The 17,467-nt window shown below is 38.7% G+C and overlaps 1 protein-coding gene across 1 annotated transcript in view; it reads right to left on the reverse strand.

The window, feature by feature from the left end:
• The window catches only part of LGSN (lengsin, lens protein with glutamine synthetase domain), a 66,191-nt gene extending 49,337 nt beyond the window's left edge, over positions 1–16,854 (reverse strand). Inside the window, exon 1 of the mRNA XM_075145264.1 lies at positions 16,741–16,854. Coding sequence (XP_075001365.1) covers positions 16,741–16,854 — 114 coding nt within the window. The remainder of the gene's footprint in view (positions 1–16,740) is intronic.
• Positions 16,855–17,467: the final 613 nt, after the last annotated feature.

Below are 17,467 nucleotides of genomic sequence, written 5' to 3' on the forward strand. Positions count from 1 at the left end.
AACAGATAAATGCAGATGAACATCACTCAGTGGATCTTGGTGGTCCTTTCTAGTCTAGCATCCCCATAGAAATGGGAAAGCACCCTGAAACATTATTGTTCACCATAAAAGATATCAGTTGAAGAACATCTGCACCTTAACTGCCAACATCTGCACCCTAACTGTTGACATAGTTTTTGCAAGTTTCTGATTTTCTGAACGGATCTGAGGAAATGTAGCAGAATGAGAGACCCGTACTTGTCTGTATCTCTGCAAAAAGTGATCAGGCTGAACCTGATCAAGAGGTGGCAAGTAAGCAACTTGCTGGAATAAACCAGTTAAAGCCCTACACTACTTTACAGAAGATTAAACACACCCAGAAATTCTCTCTGACACTGAAAACAGCCAGACCAGAATGTCTGCACTACTGACCACTCTTTCTCTCCAAAGCAGGGTAGCTGCTTCCAAACTGCCTAGAGGGAATAGCCTCTATTCTGTACTAACTCCCACGTAGTGCCCAGGAACTGCTGGGAGGAGTCCGAGCTGATCCAGCCCAAACCAGGGACCAGGTTAATGATCTAGCACTACGGATGACTGAGTTTATTACTCCAGAAGATTTAGCCTAAGAGACACCACCTGTGGCACTAACTTCAAGGAAGTCATGAGCAAGAATTAACCAAAGGAGAACAATAGTGCTTTCAAGAACTTACTGCAAAAGCATAATAACTAGACTGCACGTCTTTATGTACCAGAGGCAGAAAACAGATCAATACTCCAGGAGGAAGTTCCTAAAGGAGCTGTTGTTCAGCAGAATACTGCTTGGAAGGGCAAACTCAGGACTCTAAGCATAGAAACTACTGTCGTTTGTCTGTTCCTATTGCGAGGCAACGGGTTTGTTGAGTGCTGCAGAGGGGAAGGTTGAGGAGGAAGACAAGGGCATCCCTATTTACAGACAGACAAGATTGCACCAAAAGTATCTGACTTACATAAGCAATTTGTCCTCCTGTTTGTGTAAACAATCCAGCTAGACCACAAATACCATCCTGAGTGCTCAGGTGAAAAGCGGTTGCAAGTCATTGTTCTGAGAAAATGCTCTGAAACGCAGAGCCCAAGGCTGTGACATCAACCACAGACCTCTGAATACCAAGACTGGATGCCGGTGAGTCATGGCATGCATAAAACAACAGCATTTGAGAAGCCCTTCATAACCAAGTCCAGTAAAATTTATTGTTCTTAATTTGCAATTAACTCAGATTAAATTGACATAATTGGGAGGATCTGACTCGTAGTCTTTTTATAGGTGTATTTTTAAATCTTATTTATAAAATAAGTGCATTGTCTGTTTCCGAAATGACATAAATGGGCATTACTTGTTTCTAAATGAAGTAATACTGCATTTCACCCAGTAAAGGAGCCAGACCCTAGTTTGTTAGTACTTGTTCTGTGTCTGGGCTGAGAAACTAATCAATGTCCTTAAATTCTGCCCCAAATGAACTTTTGCGCAAACTGGTGTCTTACAGCACAACTGAGGATTTACATCAACACACTGAGTCAGATCCTGCCTTAAGCCACAACCGGGTTTATGTTGCTATAAGAGAGACCAGAGTTTGGCCCCCTCCTTCTTTCTTTTTTCAGATAAACACACCCACTCCAATTCTAATCTCCTGGACTGCAGGATAAACCCAAAACAACTTGTTCTATGTCAAGGGAGCTGGTCTGGGGTGGCAGCTGAACGGGGCTGTGCTGCGCAGAAGTGGCATGAGCAGGAGGAGCACGCTCAGGAGTGTAAGGCAGGTGTCGCTAGGCAACAAAGTAACCATGGTTACCTGCATCCCAAGCGATCCACGAATTTCTGAGATTAGTCATTCATCTGGAAAACACTTTTTAAAAAAATAAAAATTCATATATCACAATACAACACTGTCTCTGCATAAATATTGTTGTTGCAATAATGAGGTGCAATTAAATAGATCTTACTTTACTGGGACCTGTTTGCTCCGCCTCAGACTCGGAGAGCTCTAGGTCGCTCACTTTCAAACATTTGGGGCTGCAGCATTAGTGACACAACCAGGCTTTTGGCCAGGGGTCAAATGTTTTTAAACTCTTCATTAGGGAAATACCCTGGAGAAGCTTTAGATGCTACAGGAAACGCAGTAGAGTTCCTCTACATACAAATTGCCCAGTGAGATTGACTGTTCCTTTCCCAGAAAGATGGCATTGGTGTCCAGTTGGTACGTATGATTGTTTGTTGATTAATATCAAAGTTGCCAGTAATCATGTGCCCACACTAATGCTCTCACACTTGTCATCTTATATGCGCTGGAGGTTTCTGAGAAGCAAAGGCGAGTCAGAGAGAGCAGCGTTCAGGAGGCCTGAATCAAGCCACAGCAGCAGGGACAAAAAGCAGTCAGGGACACCAGCACCTTCCCTCCAGCACTTGCAGGAATGTGATTGTGTGGAATACACCCGCATGATTTTAACAAAGCCAGAAAACCTCCAAAATCCTCGGCAGTCCGTGGCCACTACAACCCAGAGCAAAATTCCCTCCCAATTCCAAGCCTGGGAACCCATTCAACCCTGCACTTACATGTCTTGTTGCACACGTGGCCTGAGATACTAGTATTACCAGTCTCTTTCACCTAATGCTAAAGAGTTGAGTCAATAAAATCAATCTGTAGTTAGCATAGGCATTCACAGGAGCATGGATTTGTCCTTGCACAAGTGTCCTTGCACTTTGGTATACTCAAAGTGATTAGCTCAGTCATTCCTTATAGGGGCTTGTAAACAAATTATTGATTCCTGGGTGTTTGGGGGATGGTAATTAGAATTAGAGTTTACAGCAACAGGTCTCCTTAGTTAATCAGAAGAAATTGTAAAAACATATCAAGGAGCTCAGCTGGTAATTAAAAAGTAATCTTTCTTATCATCTATGATATGTTGGCTACTTTAAATATGAATATAAAGCAGTAAGCAAATAAAGTAATGATAATACATAAGCTATATATAACTTATCTTGCCTCGATTAAACTAGTTTACTTTGTTTACCATTGGAACGAGGCAGCCCCTGCAACTTACTTTAATCTACTTATTCAACTGCTTTATTAAAATCATGCTTTTCAGCTGTGATCACTAAGCCAAATAATACACAGTGTGAGCAAAAAGCTTATGAAAATCTGTATAAACTATTTTGATCAGTCTTAACCAAAAGATGAATTGGACTTCGAACAATGAGCTTTTTTTTCTATGAAGCCTTTTAGGAAATCCCACTGCAAATATTCTTAAGCTTAAACGGTAGCTACTGAGGCTACCATTTGCATGATAGAAACACTAAATTTGATTTACTGTGCATTGCAGAAAAACAGAGGAGAAAGGAGAAAAAAAATTATCTGACTCAGTCGTACATTTGCAATACTGACACAAACTACACTTCGATCAATCTTGTGGTTGGGCATCAGTGATGTTGGCTTCCTTGGACATAAGCATTTGGAAAGAGCTCCATAATTTCATAGATTTTGCTTCATGAAGCCTAAATGTATATGCACATCTATACAGTTTCCTTGCAGACACTCTCATACATGGTTGCACAGTTAGCAGAGATTCTGATATAGCAATTGGGAAAAAGCTTTTTCTCAATTAGAGATGTGAAGAAGGAACAAAGTGGTTTAAGCCCTAGCAATGAGGGGTTTCTTTGTAAATGATGTATCAAGGACAGAGAAAAGTCCTAGACTAGACAATTAGAATTAATATATCTTACGCTAAGGTGACAGCCATCTAGAAACAACCCAAAGAAAGACTGGAACAAGACGCACTATAATGGATGCTTATTATCAAAACCTATTTGATTTAGAAGCTGGGCTGCAAATCTTATAACAAATTTATTTTCATACGACTGCACAAACTTTCTGCTTCAGACTGGCTCAGAAATGCCTTGGCCTTTCTCACAGTGTTACTGCATTGCTGCTCCCAAACCCAGCCAAAAGCAGAGGCACAGCAGACTGCAAAAAATGAAGGAATAAATTATTTACTAAGTAAAACAAATGTCTCTCTGAACGTTGAAGCTAATAAAGCTTGGTTTCCTATACATTTATGCCTTGTACTTGATTGACTTTGGCCAGATGTGAGCACTTGAAGCACTGCTTTTCACAAACTGTGCTGTCCAAATGAAGTTTTTCATTCCAGGCTCCAGGTTTCTTTTTCATGCACATTCTAATAGAGTATAAATTTCTACTGCAGGTTTTAATTAACAGACTTTCCCTCCCCTAACTGTTCATTTATTTGCATAAAACTTGGAGCTTAATTATTTTTGAGATCTCTACCATTTTGCCAAATGTAATAAAAATCAGACAGGACTTTCCAGTTATTAGGGAGAATTCAGAAAATCACCATATATGCAGAGTAACCTCAGCACGTAAAATTGTATAAATCTCATTTCTGTTTGACAAAAAAAAAAACCCAACCTAAAAAAAAAAATTAAAAAATGTGGATTCCAAGATTGGTTTGACTGCATTAAACTGAAGGTTGCTGGGTCTGCACTGTAAAAGATTCAGATCTGCATTTAAAATGTGTGGGTTCTTGGATCTTAGGACCTGGAGCTGCCCATAGGACTCTACACAATTTTCATTTAAACCTGGCTTTGACTTCTTTGTGCCATTACCCCCTGGGAAGTTTTTGAAGATAGATTCTTGGTTCAGATCCCCCACCGACGGCTATTAATCTCTTCATATCTAAACAATCTGTAAAGGATGGAAAGTTGCTTTCTCCCATTTTCTCTTCATTATTAATCTCTTCACTGAAGTGTTGAAGTTGGCTATGAATGCTAAGGAGGAGCACCTCTCAGCTTGCTAATGAGGACAAACACAACGTAAGTAATTTTGCAAAATCCTAACAACTGTGACTAGCTTTAGAAGAATTTTCTGAGGTGATAAAATCAGTTCTTTATACAAAGGGGTGCGGAACTTTCCCAGAGAAGAAAAGTTTTTGTATGTGGTTCTTGTACAACACTGCAATATTTATTTTTGAATGCTGTGTTAGAGCATACAGTTCATACAATTTGATCTAGTACGAGTGCTTTTACATTTCAAACTGCATTAAATGGATCATATCTCACCATTACTGAGCTTGTGGCTGAGCAGAAAAGAGATTTCTCCCCAAGAGAATGCTTGCAATTGTCTGTTAGTTTTGATTTTTCTTAATAATTTATTCCACCTCTTAATGTCCTTCAATTTAATAGGCCTGTATCTGTAATGAACCGCATTTTTAACATCTGTTTTCACAACATTTTCCCCATGGGCTTCAATGGAGTCCAACAATATTACACATAGTTTGTGAAATACAACGGTTCATGGACAAATTCAAGTGGACTAGAGTCACAGTGGCCAAAATCAATCCCACCAGTCTGGATTTTCGGGCTGGATGTGCCTCGACCAGAAGTGCTGAGATTCCCTTGCCTGCAGCCTCTGTTACAGCTGCTGGGCTGGAATGGGACCCTTGTCTATACCTAGTTTGTCCACATTCGGTGCCTTACACTGTGCACTAGCCTGAGAGGGCAAACAAGAGGGCACATACGTCTACAGCCTTTTTGAGGCAGTGTTTCTCATTCTGGTTCCTGATCTGAGCTCTGCCTGTGCCATACCCATTTAAGAGACATGAAATAAAAAGCACAAACAGTATTGGGAACAGACATTTCCCCATCCCTCATGACTTCTTCTCTTCCTGGCTCCATGAATTTTTTGCAATCTTCTCTGCACAGTGGTCCAGTTACATCTGCACTGTAGATTATCCAGCAGCCAGGTGCTCCCCAGACTCTGAGACAAGGAAGGTATAGTTTCAGCATCTCCCAGAACAAGGGTGATGGCCAAGGTCTTGCATTTCCTGGGCAAGTGCTCTAATTCCCAGGCTGCTGAGCAAAGGTAGGTATTCCTTCAAAGGGAACTCAGGACTAGGAAACCCCAAAGGGATGTACTTGCCTGCTGTGAGTGCCTCCATGCCATTGAGTTTCAGCCATTGAATAAAGCGTAATGTTGGTGACCAGACTGTGCCCAGTGTCCATCTTGCTGAAAATACTTTTCTAAATCTTTGGAAACCTCTACCTTTTCTTCAGAGGTCAAAAGCAACTCTGGCTCACATAACACAATGGAAAATTGCCAGAGATTGGCTCCTCAGTGATAGGCCTGCTATAGCAGCAAAGTAACAACCACCCATATAAGATATTTAGAAACAGTAAGATGTGGTAACAAATCAATAGAGGTTTTTTCTGTCCATTGGAAAATATTCTATAATGCAAATCAATCCTTAATTAGACTACAGAAAAAAAAATTACAAAAAATTTGTCTGCTTTGTTAGCCTTATTTGACATTGATTAGAGTTTTGTAGCTTGTTTTTTTGGGGCTTAATCTGTGTAGGTTGCTGACCTTGGCAGGAATGTGTATGGCATCTTGTAAGAATGCCATCTGACTTACTTAGCTCTGATGTGATCTTTCCTTTCTATGTGAAATGCCAAACAAATTAGAAGACAGACTCATAGATTTCACCTCAGAGATGATATTGAGAAATCTGGAGGAGGAGCAATTGGCAGTTGAAATTTATTTTAATCAAATTGCAAGATAATTATTGTTTAATATTACATTTTGATATAGCTTATTTTTTGCTTGACGTATCTGTTAAGCTGTAAGTATTTCAGAACTGTTCTCAGTGAGAATCTGAAAGCACAGATTACTCACCACCACCTAATTTGCTAATGCCCACAATCAAGTACATTTGTATTCCACTATATTTGCACCACATCTGAAACAAACATAATGTCACTCAGGTCACAAAGTACACGAAAACTAAAAGGTAGCATTACAAAGCTAACAAATTAGGCAACGGTGAACTTTCATTTAGGTGGTTGAAAACATTGGCAGTCCCAGGTTGGTTGTTCCTGTCTGTCTGTTGGAGGTTGCTGACCCCACAACCCTGCTGTGTGAGGAATCCTGTGAGCAATCCCCAATTTACTTCAGGCAAAGGTGTCTGGGCTGGTACGCAGTCTTGTATCACCACTGTCACTGATTACCTCGTCGATCTTGCCTGAAAGTAGATTAGAAAACAAATGAACAAACCTTTTGGCAGCCAAGTCATAAACAACAAGGTGGTACATTTGGGGCCATTAATGGCTTCAGTTGAGACAGATAGATTCAGAAGGGATGATTGCCCATAGCCTGATTGACGTCTTTTATTTAATTTACATTCCTCATCCAGAGTCTGAGTTTTCTGCAGGCAAAAGATTTGTATTGGAATGTGTTTTGAGTACCTTTCTGAGGTCAGTAAAGAAACTACTTTTTTGCTAAACAATCATCTCCCTTTACTGTAAGTTTTCTAAAGATTTTTTTCTTGTTTTATTAAGGCAAATAGGAGCACACATGGTCATATTCATGGGCTGTGACAGGACCTGGTACAAGGACCTTCCCTTCTATGAATTAAACAGTGGTGCAAAGCTAGAATATCATTTTCTAAGTCACCTGCACATGCCCACATCCAGGCACAAAGACTCAGGGCACTCCAGAAACTCCAGTAGAACAAAGCAACCAGTCTTATTGACATAGAAACTGATTAGCGAAAAGCAAAACAAAATGCTAAAGAAACACCACCGGTTCTGGAGGTGAAAGAAATTACTTTAGAGCAGCTTTTCTCATTGTCCAGACCTGAATATTGAATCGTTCATAAATGTTTCTGCTACAGCCACATCCTTGGACGCATATACTGAACACTGCAGCAAACACTAGTCTTAGCTCATTTTATTACTATTTCTATTACTATTTCCTTTCAGCTGGAAACGTTTTTTTGGTCTAATGTTTCAACATGACAGTATTCAGTTATGCAAAGCAAAAAATTAGTCAATAAAAAGTTGTGCTTAAGCATTCTGCGAGTAAAAAAAATGCCTTTTTTTTTGCTAGCCCCCTCTTTTTTCCTTTTTTTTTTTTTTTTAACAGCAGAAGACTATTATTTCTCTGCAAAGCTGCTTTTTTATTTTGCAATTCTGGCAAAAAATTCCCCTTGAAATTACCAGTTCTAGCTACGAACAGATGAAACACATGCTTAAGCAAGTGAAAGGCAGCCATCACAGGAAGGCAAACCAGGAGCCAAGCGTGACCCCAGCATAGGTAGCACCTCATCAGTAGGGCACAGTCCCACAGGGGCTGGTAGCAGGGTCTCTCAACAGCCATAGACACAGCAAGAGATGGACCAGGTTGAGCATCCATCCGGGGAGCTCGGTCAGGAGCAAAGGAGACAGGCTGGAGACAGGCTTAGACATACATCTGAGGGGTCCATCCAGGAGACAGGCACACCTACACCATAGCTCAGGCTTCAGGCCAGAAATAAAGGACAGGGAGCCCCGGGCAGAGGGTGGGGGTCCCAACTGATGCTCTCAGGGCCCTGACATGTCTCACCATGAAGCAGGCTGTAATGCATATTACAAGTCCTTCATTATTGCAGCTTTCCTACAACAAAAAATTTTCAATCCAGTATCAGTGGTATCAAAAACATTTTGTACAAGTCTGACAGTAGAAAGTTTTATCTGATGTTACATTTTTTTTACCTATCTTGAAAACCTTCTAAAAGACTATTATATGTCCTAGTACCAGATATATTGCAACACTGGACATAATTTCTTATCTTGCCATGTATTAAACTATTATTATTTATCCCTTTCAGTTAAGCTCTATGTTGTGGGTGCTGTACAAGTATAAAATAGAAAGCCAGTTTCTACCCCAGCCGAAGTTAGTTTCTGCCCACAGTAGTTCAAGGCACTACAATAAATATAATAAGTAGTAGAAAAAAATGGAAAAGGAAAGACAAAGGAAGTTAGATTGTGTGTTAACAAAAGGCAGCAAAATGCATCTGCATCATTTTGGTTTAATTCTTCAGTTGGAAATCACATCTAATTATCAGAAATACCCTTTGGCTGTTTATCTCCAGTAATACTTCTGGAATACTGTTTCAGCTCTGTGTAAAATTCAACCCACATAATTATTGTTTTATTTCTTTGCCATCGAACATTTTCTAATAATAAGAATTCCTGGCACTGAATTTAAAACAAAGATGTTTTTCTTAATTGCCCTAGGATCTGACCTAGCATTACCCAATGTCCCCTCTGCTGACTGGCTAAGGCAGTGTCTTGCAATAATGGGAAACATATACAGATCTGCTGTTTCTGAAGAGAAGCAGCCAAGGAATGTGAGATGTACAGCAGATATTCTGCTCTTCTGAGATGAGCTGGGAACACAGATATCTGTGAGATACTCTCTCTTAAATTCTACAGATCTGTGAATTTCAGGGATGAAATATATATTAGTCACAAAGCTTTAACATGTACAGGCATTATTTATTAAAAATAAACACTACAATGTCTAGCTTAAGTATCTGGTCACCATATAACCTTCTGTTAGATACCCTGATTTTGTAAATAGCCTATAGAAAGATGTAGGGATATAGATGACAGAATCACTCCCTGCAACGTACATGTTAAAAGGAAGTCTTCTAAAGTCAGCCAAAAGGAATCACTTAAAAAAAAGGGGGACTGGTCTCTCTTTTGGAGATTTGGTGCCTTTCTCAAACCTGCAGTTAAGTTCACCCATCCCCAGAGATTGAAAACTCAGACTTATCTGTGTAGGGTTTGTTTTTAAAGACACATTTTAAAGAATCTGGCAGGGAGGACTATATTTAAACCACAAACGAAGGCTGAGGACACAAAGTTGCCCTTTAAATTTTACGCATGAACATCAGTTTGATGTCACATCTCCTTTAGCGAGATGGATGTGCAACCACAGCACTCTCCACTAGTTGAAGAAATTTAGGCCCAAATAACTTTGGATTGTACCTTAAGGACCAGACAAGGGAATAACTGGATAAAAATGGTACTCGCCATCGTTTTTGCTAGAACTGTCATTGTACACAGAAGAACATAAAGGTCATTTGGCCACACAGCACAAATGCAAGAGGGGACATGATGAAGTAGGCAAAAACACTCTTTTGGGTGAACAAGAGAGCAAACAGAGCTCTAAGTGCTGACCCTTATCCAGAGGTGTTTTACATATTTTACTTATGATGCTTTAATATCAATCAACATTCATCACAGAAACATTTCAAAATCTACGTCACTGTCCTCCCAGTGAACACCTTAATTACTAATCTACAGGGTCAAGATCTTTCTTGTGCTCTGTCTTCACAGCCCAGTGTAATGGTCTGCTTTTCTTCTCCAAATGTTTTATTTCCACAAAGGGCATGAGCAGAATGACTTGTCACTCATACCACTGTCCACACTTGGCTGAAAGCAGGCTGTAGCAGAATAGATAGGAATTATCCTTTTCTGGGATTTGCACATCTTTTAGACATAGTTTAAACAGCATCAGCCCTGTAACAACTTATAAGATGATATTAATAATAATAAATGCCCTGAAATATAAAATGAAGTAATTCTGACTATTTCTGTTGGGACCTCTACTTACTTTATGGTCTTGTGTTCCTATACGTGTCGGCCTTATTCCCACACATCATTCATGTGCTAAGTGGGTCTGATCTATCCATAGCAGCTGTAGCTGACTGAAGGGCAGGGAGCTTACTGAACTGCTCCTCACAGCAGGAGGAAAATCCCAGTCAAAAGCAAGGATTTTGGACCCTTAATACCTTAGGCTCTATTATAGTTACTTTTGGCAGGAGGAGGATCAAGTACAGTTTAAATCTTGGGACTGAACATCAGTCCCACAAATAAATATAAGCAGGTCAAAGGAGTAGCTCTAGAGTCCAGGCCAGCACAATCATGGATGTCAGATGACATTAAGGAAACTAGGAATCCCTAAAGTCAGCTTGTATCCTCCAAAAATACCAGTAACCAGAACAAGGGCAAAAGTTACTCAGTTTTAGATTCAAATTACTGCAGACAGTGAACTGCTGAGCTGCTTGGGCATGTAATTGGGTTAGAAAACATTCCTCTGTATAAACTTTGGGAATTCTGTATGCTTTTCTGAGGTAAAAATATATGTGAATACTTACAGGTCTCCAAAATTGTTCCCTGGTACGAATCACGTGATTTTTTTGTTTTGTTTTGTTTTGCTTCTGAATGCAGTATACATATCTATTTTCTGTCTCTCCAAAGGCTGTGCAAGGCAGCCTGGCAGCCTGTGCTAAATGAGAGGCAAACAAGACTTCGTGGTGTACAGCTGGGGACTTAAGCCTTTCTTAAACGAACATGGGTTGTCTCAAGGGAAGAACATATCGTGACTGAGTTCTTTTATATCAGCTAATCCTTTCAGAAACCTCACTGAAAGATTTTTGCAAAGAAATAACCCTTCTTTATAAACCTTGTGCAAATAATAATACAAGAGAGAGCTGCAAGATACAATAATTGCTTCTAATAGGAAGCTCAGCTGGTTTTCTAAATGTGGGATTTTACATATGAGCTCAGGAATCTGAGTCTGAGATACCACGAAGCTTTCAGCAAATTATGTTGTTTCCTAGTGTTTCTTTATCCTCTTACTTCCTTTTTTTCCTCTTCTTCCTTTACTCTCTTTTCAGAAAGAGCCATATATACATGCAGTGTTTAATAACACGGATTCTTTAGTTTTTCATGAGTCTATATTGCTCTTCACACATTGCAAAGGACTATAGATTGATAAATCAAAAGGCTGTGAATTCTGAAAGTCTAATAAATTTTATTGTGAATTCTGATTCAATTAAAGTTTTACTGAAAGCATAAAATGTAGTCTTCCCTTTTCACTATACTCTTCATAAGTAAGTCTGTCTTCCAACCAGGTAGCTGAAACAATACCTTGTGACTATAACCTCTAGACACTCTCATCTATACTGATATGAAAAAGAACATTCTGTGCATATTGGCAAGGACTGTTTAGGGAATAAGGCATGGGCAGAATCGGCAATTGCCCCAAACACTGGTTGAATAGCAAACTGGTAGGAAATCCAAACAGTAATTTTCTGGTTGCCAAACACAGTAACTAGAAAAATACTGGATGCACCATCAAAGAAAGCACTTTATCTTACAAATTATTTGTTGCCATTATTTGTGAAATATCTGAACATTAAATATGTTTGGATAAATTAGGATTACTTTGGTAACAGAAACAGACTACATTTGTGAGAGAGCTTATTTAACAAGGATGCTACTGTCAGCTAGTCCTTATCTGTGCAAAAAGCTAATCAATGTGCCTCATGAATTTTTATTTTATTATTCTAATCTCAAAATTCAGTGTTGACTTGAAGTCAACAATTCTGCTCTATTCCTGTAATGAATTTCTATCTTGCATAACAAGAGTTTGAATCATATATGTATAACAAATATGTCCAAGTTCAGGTGGGTAACTAAGTCTGAGAGGCAAAACACAACCATAATGAGGCTCCAGAGGTTCAATAGAGTTGATGAAGAATAAATACTTAGACTTGTTTATGTTTCTTTTATGTTGGATGGTAGATTAAAAAGCAGTGCAGCTTTATTACATATTTCTATTCAGATGTATTTTCTTCTATGAATCATATTGAATTTCAGCCCCTTGAAATCCTCATTTTTTATTTATGTATATTTTAGCAGACTACATCTTTAAGAACATGCCAGTTACAGATATTTAAAACTGCTTTGTTCTTCTAAGATGTCATCTCTTATGAAGCAATCTCCAATTCCCATTCCCCATCTGAACCTTCCCTCAGTTTGGTATTCTTTACCCAAGCATGAAAATGTCTACTCCTAACCAGCTGATATTTGACAGACACCACATGCAATATTCTGACATCTTTTCCCAGATAAAGAAAATTCAGTCTCCACAATAACTCTGAAGATAGGTTATAGTAAATTTTGTCTATTGCTCAGAGATTAAATTCTGTCTTATTTCCAATTAAGAATGGCTATCAGCCCATAAAATAGCAAAGAAAAATACTAGAAGGTTTGGCAAGATTGCATCTGCCTCTTTGATTAAATTTAGGTATTCTTTGACTTGTCAAGTTTCACACATTGAAGCTGAGATACACTTCGTTCCTATTTCCTGCATTTAAGACTATATACATTTACCTTTTGTGACATCTCTGCTTCCCTGTTATCCCATGATCCCAAATAGATCACTGTTATCAATGTACACTAGTATGTCTAGCCGATAAGGTTAAGGAGCAAAAAAGAGGCCAAAAGAGGGCTACAGGAGAAAAAATGTCTCTGTTGGGGAAACACAATACCTCGTAGAGCCAGGACTATAAAATATAGAAACTGTAGTCTTTGTGTCCAAGAAAATGGGAAGAGATTCATCAAAATTTCATTCCGGCCTAGCTTCTCATAATTTTGCCAAGCTGTTTTATAGGGTACCTTTCCATTAAGCTATTTAATCTTAGGAAACTACTTCTGTCTTCACAATCAAGACTTATTAATGAAGATTTGCAGTGAAATGCATACTGACTTTTATCTCTGGTTACAGTGATATCCAAGTCCTCTAACTTGGGAGTTACTGTGGATCTCTAGACACTAGCTACCTGAATCTTGATTTTAAAAAATACAGTTTCCAGCTTTCATCCTCCCATTGTCAATCACCAACATGGAGTTTGGAGTATTGCTTAGCCCACTGTCCTCCACTGGAACCACAGAAGGCTGGTCAACTGAAAACATTGCCTGGAGAGACTAAAAAACCAACTTCCTGCTACTTCCCTGAGCTTTTCTTCATGATAGATTAGACAGACACATAGATTGACAGGTGTGAAGTCTGGACTTTTTGGCAGCATAAGCATGGCTGAACCCTAACCCCTGATTGAGAACTATAAATTATTTCTATTATCATTAGCAATAATTACCTTAAGGAACTAGTATTGAAACTCCTCAATTAATTTAGATTTTCAAGAAGTTTTTGGAAAGATCCCTTGGCAAAGGTTCTTTTAAAAGAGTTCAGAGTCAAGAAAGGAAGAAGCAAAGTCCTCTCATGGATTAGTAACTGGTCAGATAACAATAAAGATTAGGAATAAATGGTAGATTTTTCACACAGAAGGAAGGTACCAGCAGAGTCCCTCAGGTATCTGTGTTTAGATGTATGATATTAAAATATTCTTGAATGATCTGGTCAAGGGGTAAGTAGTGAGGCAAAAAATGAATTACAAGAGTCAGCACTGGAACTGACAAGGAAGAGTTGCGGAATGGTCTTATGATATAGAATATCTGCATGATAGAGTGGCAAATAAAATTCATCCTTCATGAATGCAAATTCATACCTATCATCGTGAAAGGAAACAAACCACAAGTTGACAAACATAATACTAGATTTCAAATGACCATGAGGAAAGTGATCCTGGAAGTAGTTCTCATGGAAATTTCTCTGAACACATCTTTTCAATGTTCAGAAGTGATCAAAACAGAAAATAGAATAGCAAGAACTATTATGAAAACAATAAAGAATCAAATGAAAATAAAGCACTCTGATTCTACGCCAAAAGAGCACAGTAAAATGGGAAAATAAGGATAATTGGGGATTTGGAATGCTTCCATGTGGGGAGAGATCATATAAACTAAGATTCTTCAGTATGGAAAATAAATAAATACAGGGAAATTGGAGAGAAGTATGTAGAAACTGTGAAAGGCATAGAAAGGGTGAATAGGGAATAACTATTCACTGTTTCCCATAACACAAAGACAAGGTGGAACAAAATGAAATTACCAGGCAACTGGTTTAGAACAAATAATAGGAAGTATTTTTCATGTGACACATAATTAAATTGCAGCACTTATTGCCATAGGATGTTGTGGATGCCAAAAGTATAAATGGGCTCAAAAAAGCAATTATACAAAATTAGTGGAAGAATTCATGGAAGACCTCCATTCTGAAAGTCCCTGAGTCTCAGATTGCTGAAAGTTATAAGGGTATAACCATGGGAAAAATCATTCTGTGCTTGCCCTGTTTTATTTTCTTTCCCAAAGTATCTACTAGTAGCCATTGTCAGAGACAGATCAGTGAGCTAGACAGATGTTTGTCCTGTTTTCTTATACGTTGACACAAGAATTCAACTATTTTTTCATTGGAAGTATGAACTTCACTCCTATTCTAAAGTGAGCATATTTTAAAACAAAAGTTACGGCTGGACTTTTTATGAGTGGTTGGATAGTTGTTGCAAGCTATTGTCCCAACTCTGGTGATGTGTAGAAGCTCTTGTCATTTGATGGCTGGTTTACTCTTATATGATAGAATTAGAATCATAGAATTGTAGAATCATTAAGGTTTGAAAAGACCTTATTGACAGGGTCAATATGGATGGGGTCAGTCCGATTTCCAGAGATTAGATGATTGCATCTTAAAGCCATATTCACACTTACTTAAACTCCAAATGAAAAGGGCCTTGGTTCAATATACTGCAGCCCTCTTCTTCACTGAAAGGGTTGTCAAGCATTGGAACAGGCTGCCCAGGGAAGTGGTTGAGTCACCACCCCTGGAGGTATTTAAAAGACGTGTAGATGTGGCACTTAGGGACATGGTTTAGTGGCAGACTTGTCAGTGTTAGGTTTATGGTTGGACTTGATGATCTTAAAGGTCTTTTCCAACCTAAATTATTCTATGATTAGCAAGGCATATTGACTGGGGTACATCACAATGCTTGCACTGACAACCATTCATTGCAATGTCTTAACCTCTACAGAACTTGCTTCTGTAAACCCTCAGTAATGTAATTGGAGAGTAATTTTCTGAAAATTATTGATACTATCCAGGCTTATTCCCTGCACGTACCAGTTTTCAGGATTGGGGCCCTTGCCTAATTTTAAGTAGTCTAGGGAATGAAAATTTCAGAGACCATTTCTCCTTTCAGAGTCCATGAAAGAGCTTCAGTCTAGACAATAGCAAGTGACGTGACAGGTATTAGTGTAGGGAATATCAACGGAGCCCATGTTAGTGGACTTCATTACTTCCAGAGATGAGGCTGAACTGGAGTTTTGCCTATTCATTTAATATATGTTTTCCTAATGGGTAAGGAGGTGCTGTACTGTTGAATAGCCAAGGGAAGGTGATGGGGTAGGCAGGAAAAGGAAAAAACAGAAGCAGAGATCCTTTCACATCTTTATTACTAATGCTTTAGTTTACATGATGCCCCCTGCATGTAATGGAGGATTTAGAAACCATTGAAAACTAATAATTAGTTCAGAAAAGACAATATTACAGACGTTTCATGCTGATAATAAACTATTTCCTTTTTTTTTAAGCTGTGTAGCTCTTTTTAATTTCTCTGCATGTTTTGTGTATGAGTGTACTTCCTCCTTGACTACTATCAGGAATTTAAACGCTGTAGTGATTATTTTGTGCAATATCCCTGTTTTTCATCAGTGCTATTAAATAATGTTGCTTGGATGCCAGGCAGATTACTGGACATGTGGACTCTGAGGCATATCATGCTCTGTAGCAACAATCACTAGTGGTTCAGATAGCGCAGATGATAAACCAGATACAGACAAGCAACGGATTTTAGATCCCCGCCAAGGAAAGACATAGATCAAGTTCAAATGGTTACAACACTGACAAATCCACAACCATTAGGTTCAATGAGAACAGAACAAGCAAGCCTGTTTTCTAATAGTTTAACGTGTTTTAGTTGCTAAATGTATTGGGAGTAGACAGTCTCTCAATAGCTGCAAAATTCTAGATGGTCTGAGATGTGACTACATGCTTTCTGCCAGTTTGCTTTAGTCAGATTACTGCACAGCGTCATTGTAATTCAGGCACCAGATAGTTGTAAATTTGCCAACAATGTCAAATCTTTCCTTGCTGCTGAAATGAGCTTGTGAAATCTGAGGTCCAGATGAATAGGCAGCAGTGGGAGAATGGCAGGAACTGCTTGCGCAGACAGGGCACTGGGGATATATTTCATGGTGATCAGCATCTGAGAGACATCAGCAAGCAGCTAATTGTCTGTAAATTACTGTATTTACCAGTTCAGCAGGGCAAATTCTAACCTAATGATATTTAAATTCAATACACCTGCTACACAACTGGACAGACCATAAATTAATTCTTTTTAAATTACAGCTTTCTCACTACAAAAGCAAACAAATAAATGAGAGAAAATAATGTTTTAATTTGCTCTTTCAAAGCTAAAAGTTCATCATTTGTAGTGTTTACACATTGATGGATTGCTGAGGTGCAGATTCACTCAAATGCCACCTAACAATACTGTACCCAAACTGAAAAGGACTGATTTAGCTGGAATCTTGTAAGAGGTTTTCACTCCAGCTGTCCATTTCTGCCTCTCATGAGATAACTGCTATCTTAGCACTAAGTGGCAAAACCAGCATGCCCACAAACATTTTGATCATATTTGCTGAATTCACTTATTTTTCTAGTTTTGAATTTATTTGTGACTTCTTAGAACTAAAGTGCACCTGCAAAAGGAAGGGATCAATTCTGTTCCGCAAATTTTTGGAAGGCTGATACAGCTATGAAATTGGAAATAATTTGTTTATATCTTGTTTCTCATTCTCTGTCTAAGGGTATGA

Source organism: Calonectris borealis, chromosome 3 (genome assembly GCF_964195595.1).
Source record: "Calonectris borealis chromosome 3, bCalBor7.hap1.2, whole genome shotgun sequence".
NCBI classification, from domain to species: domain Eukaryota; kingdom Metazoa; phylum Chordata; class Aves; order Procellariiformes; family Procellariidae; genus Calonectris; species Calonectris borealis.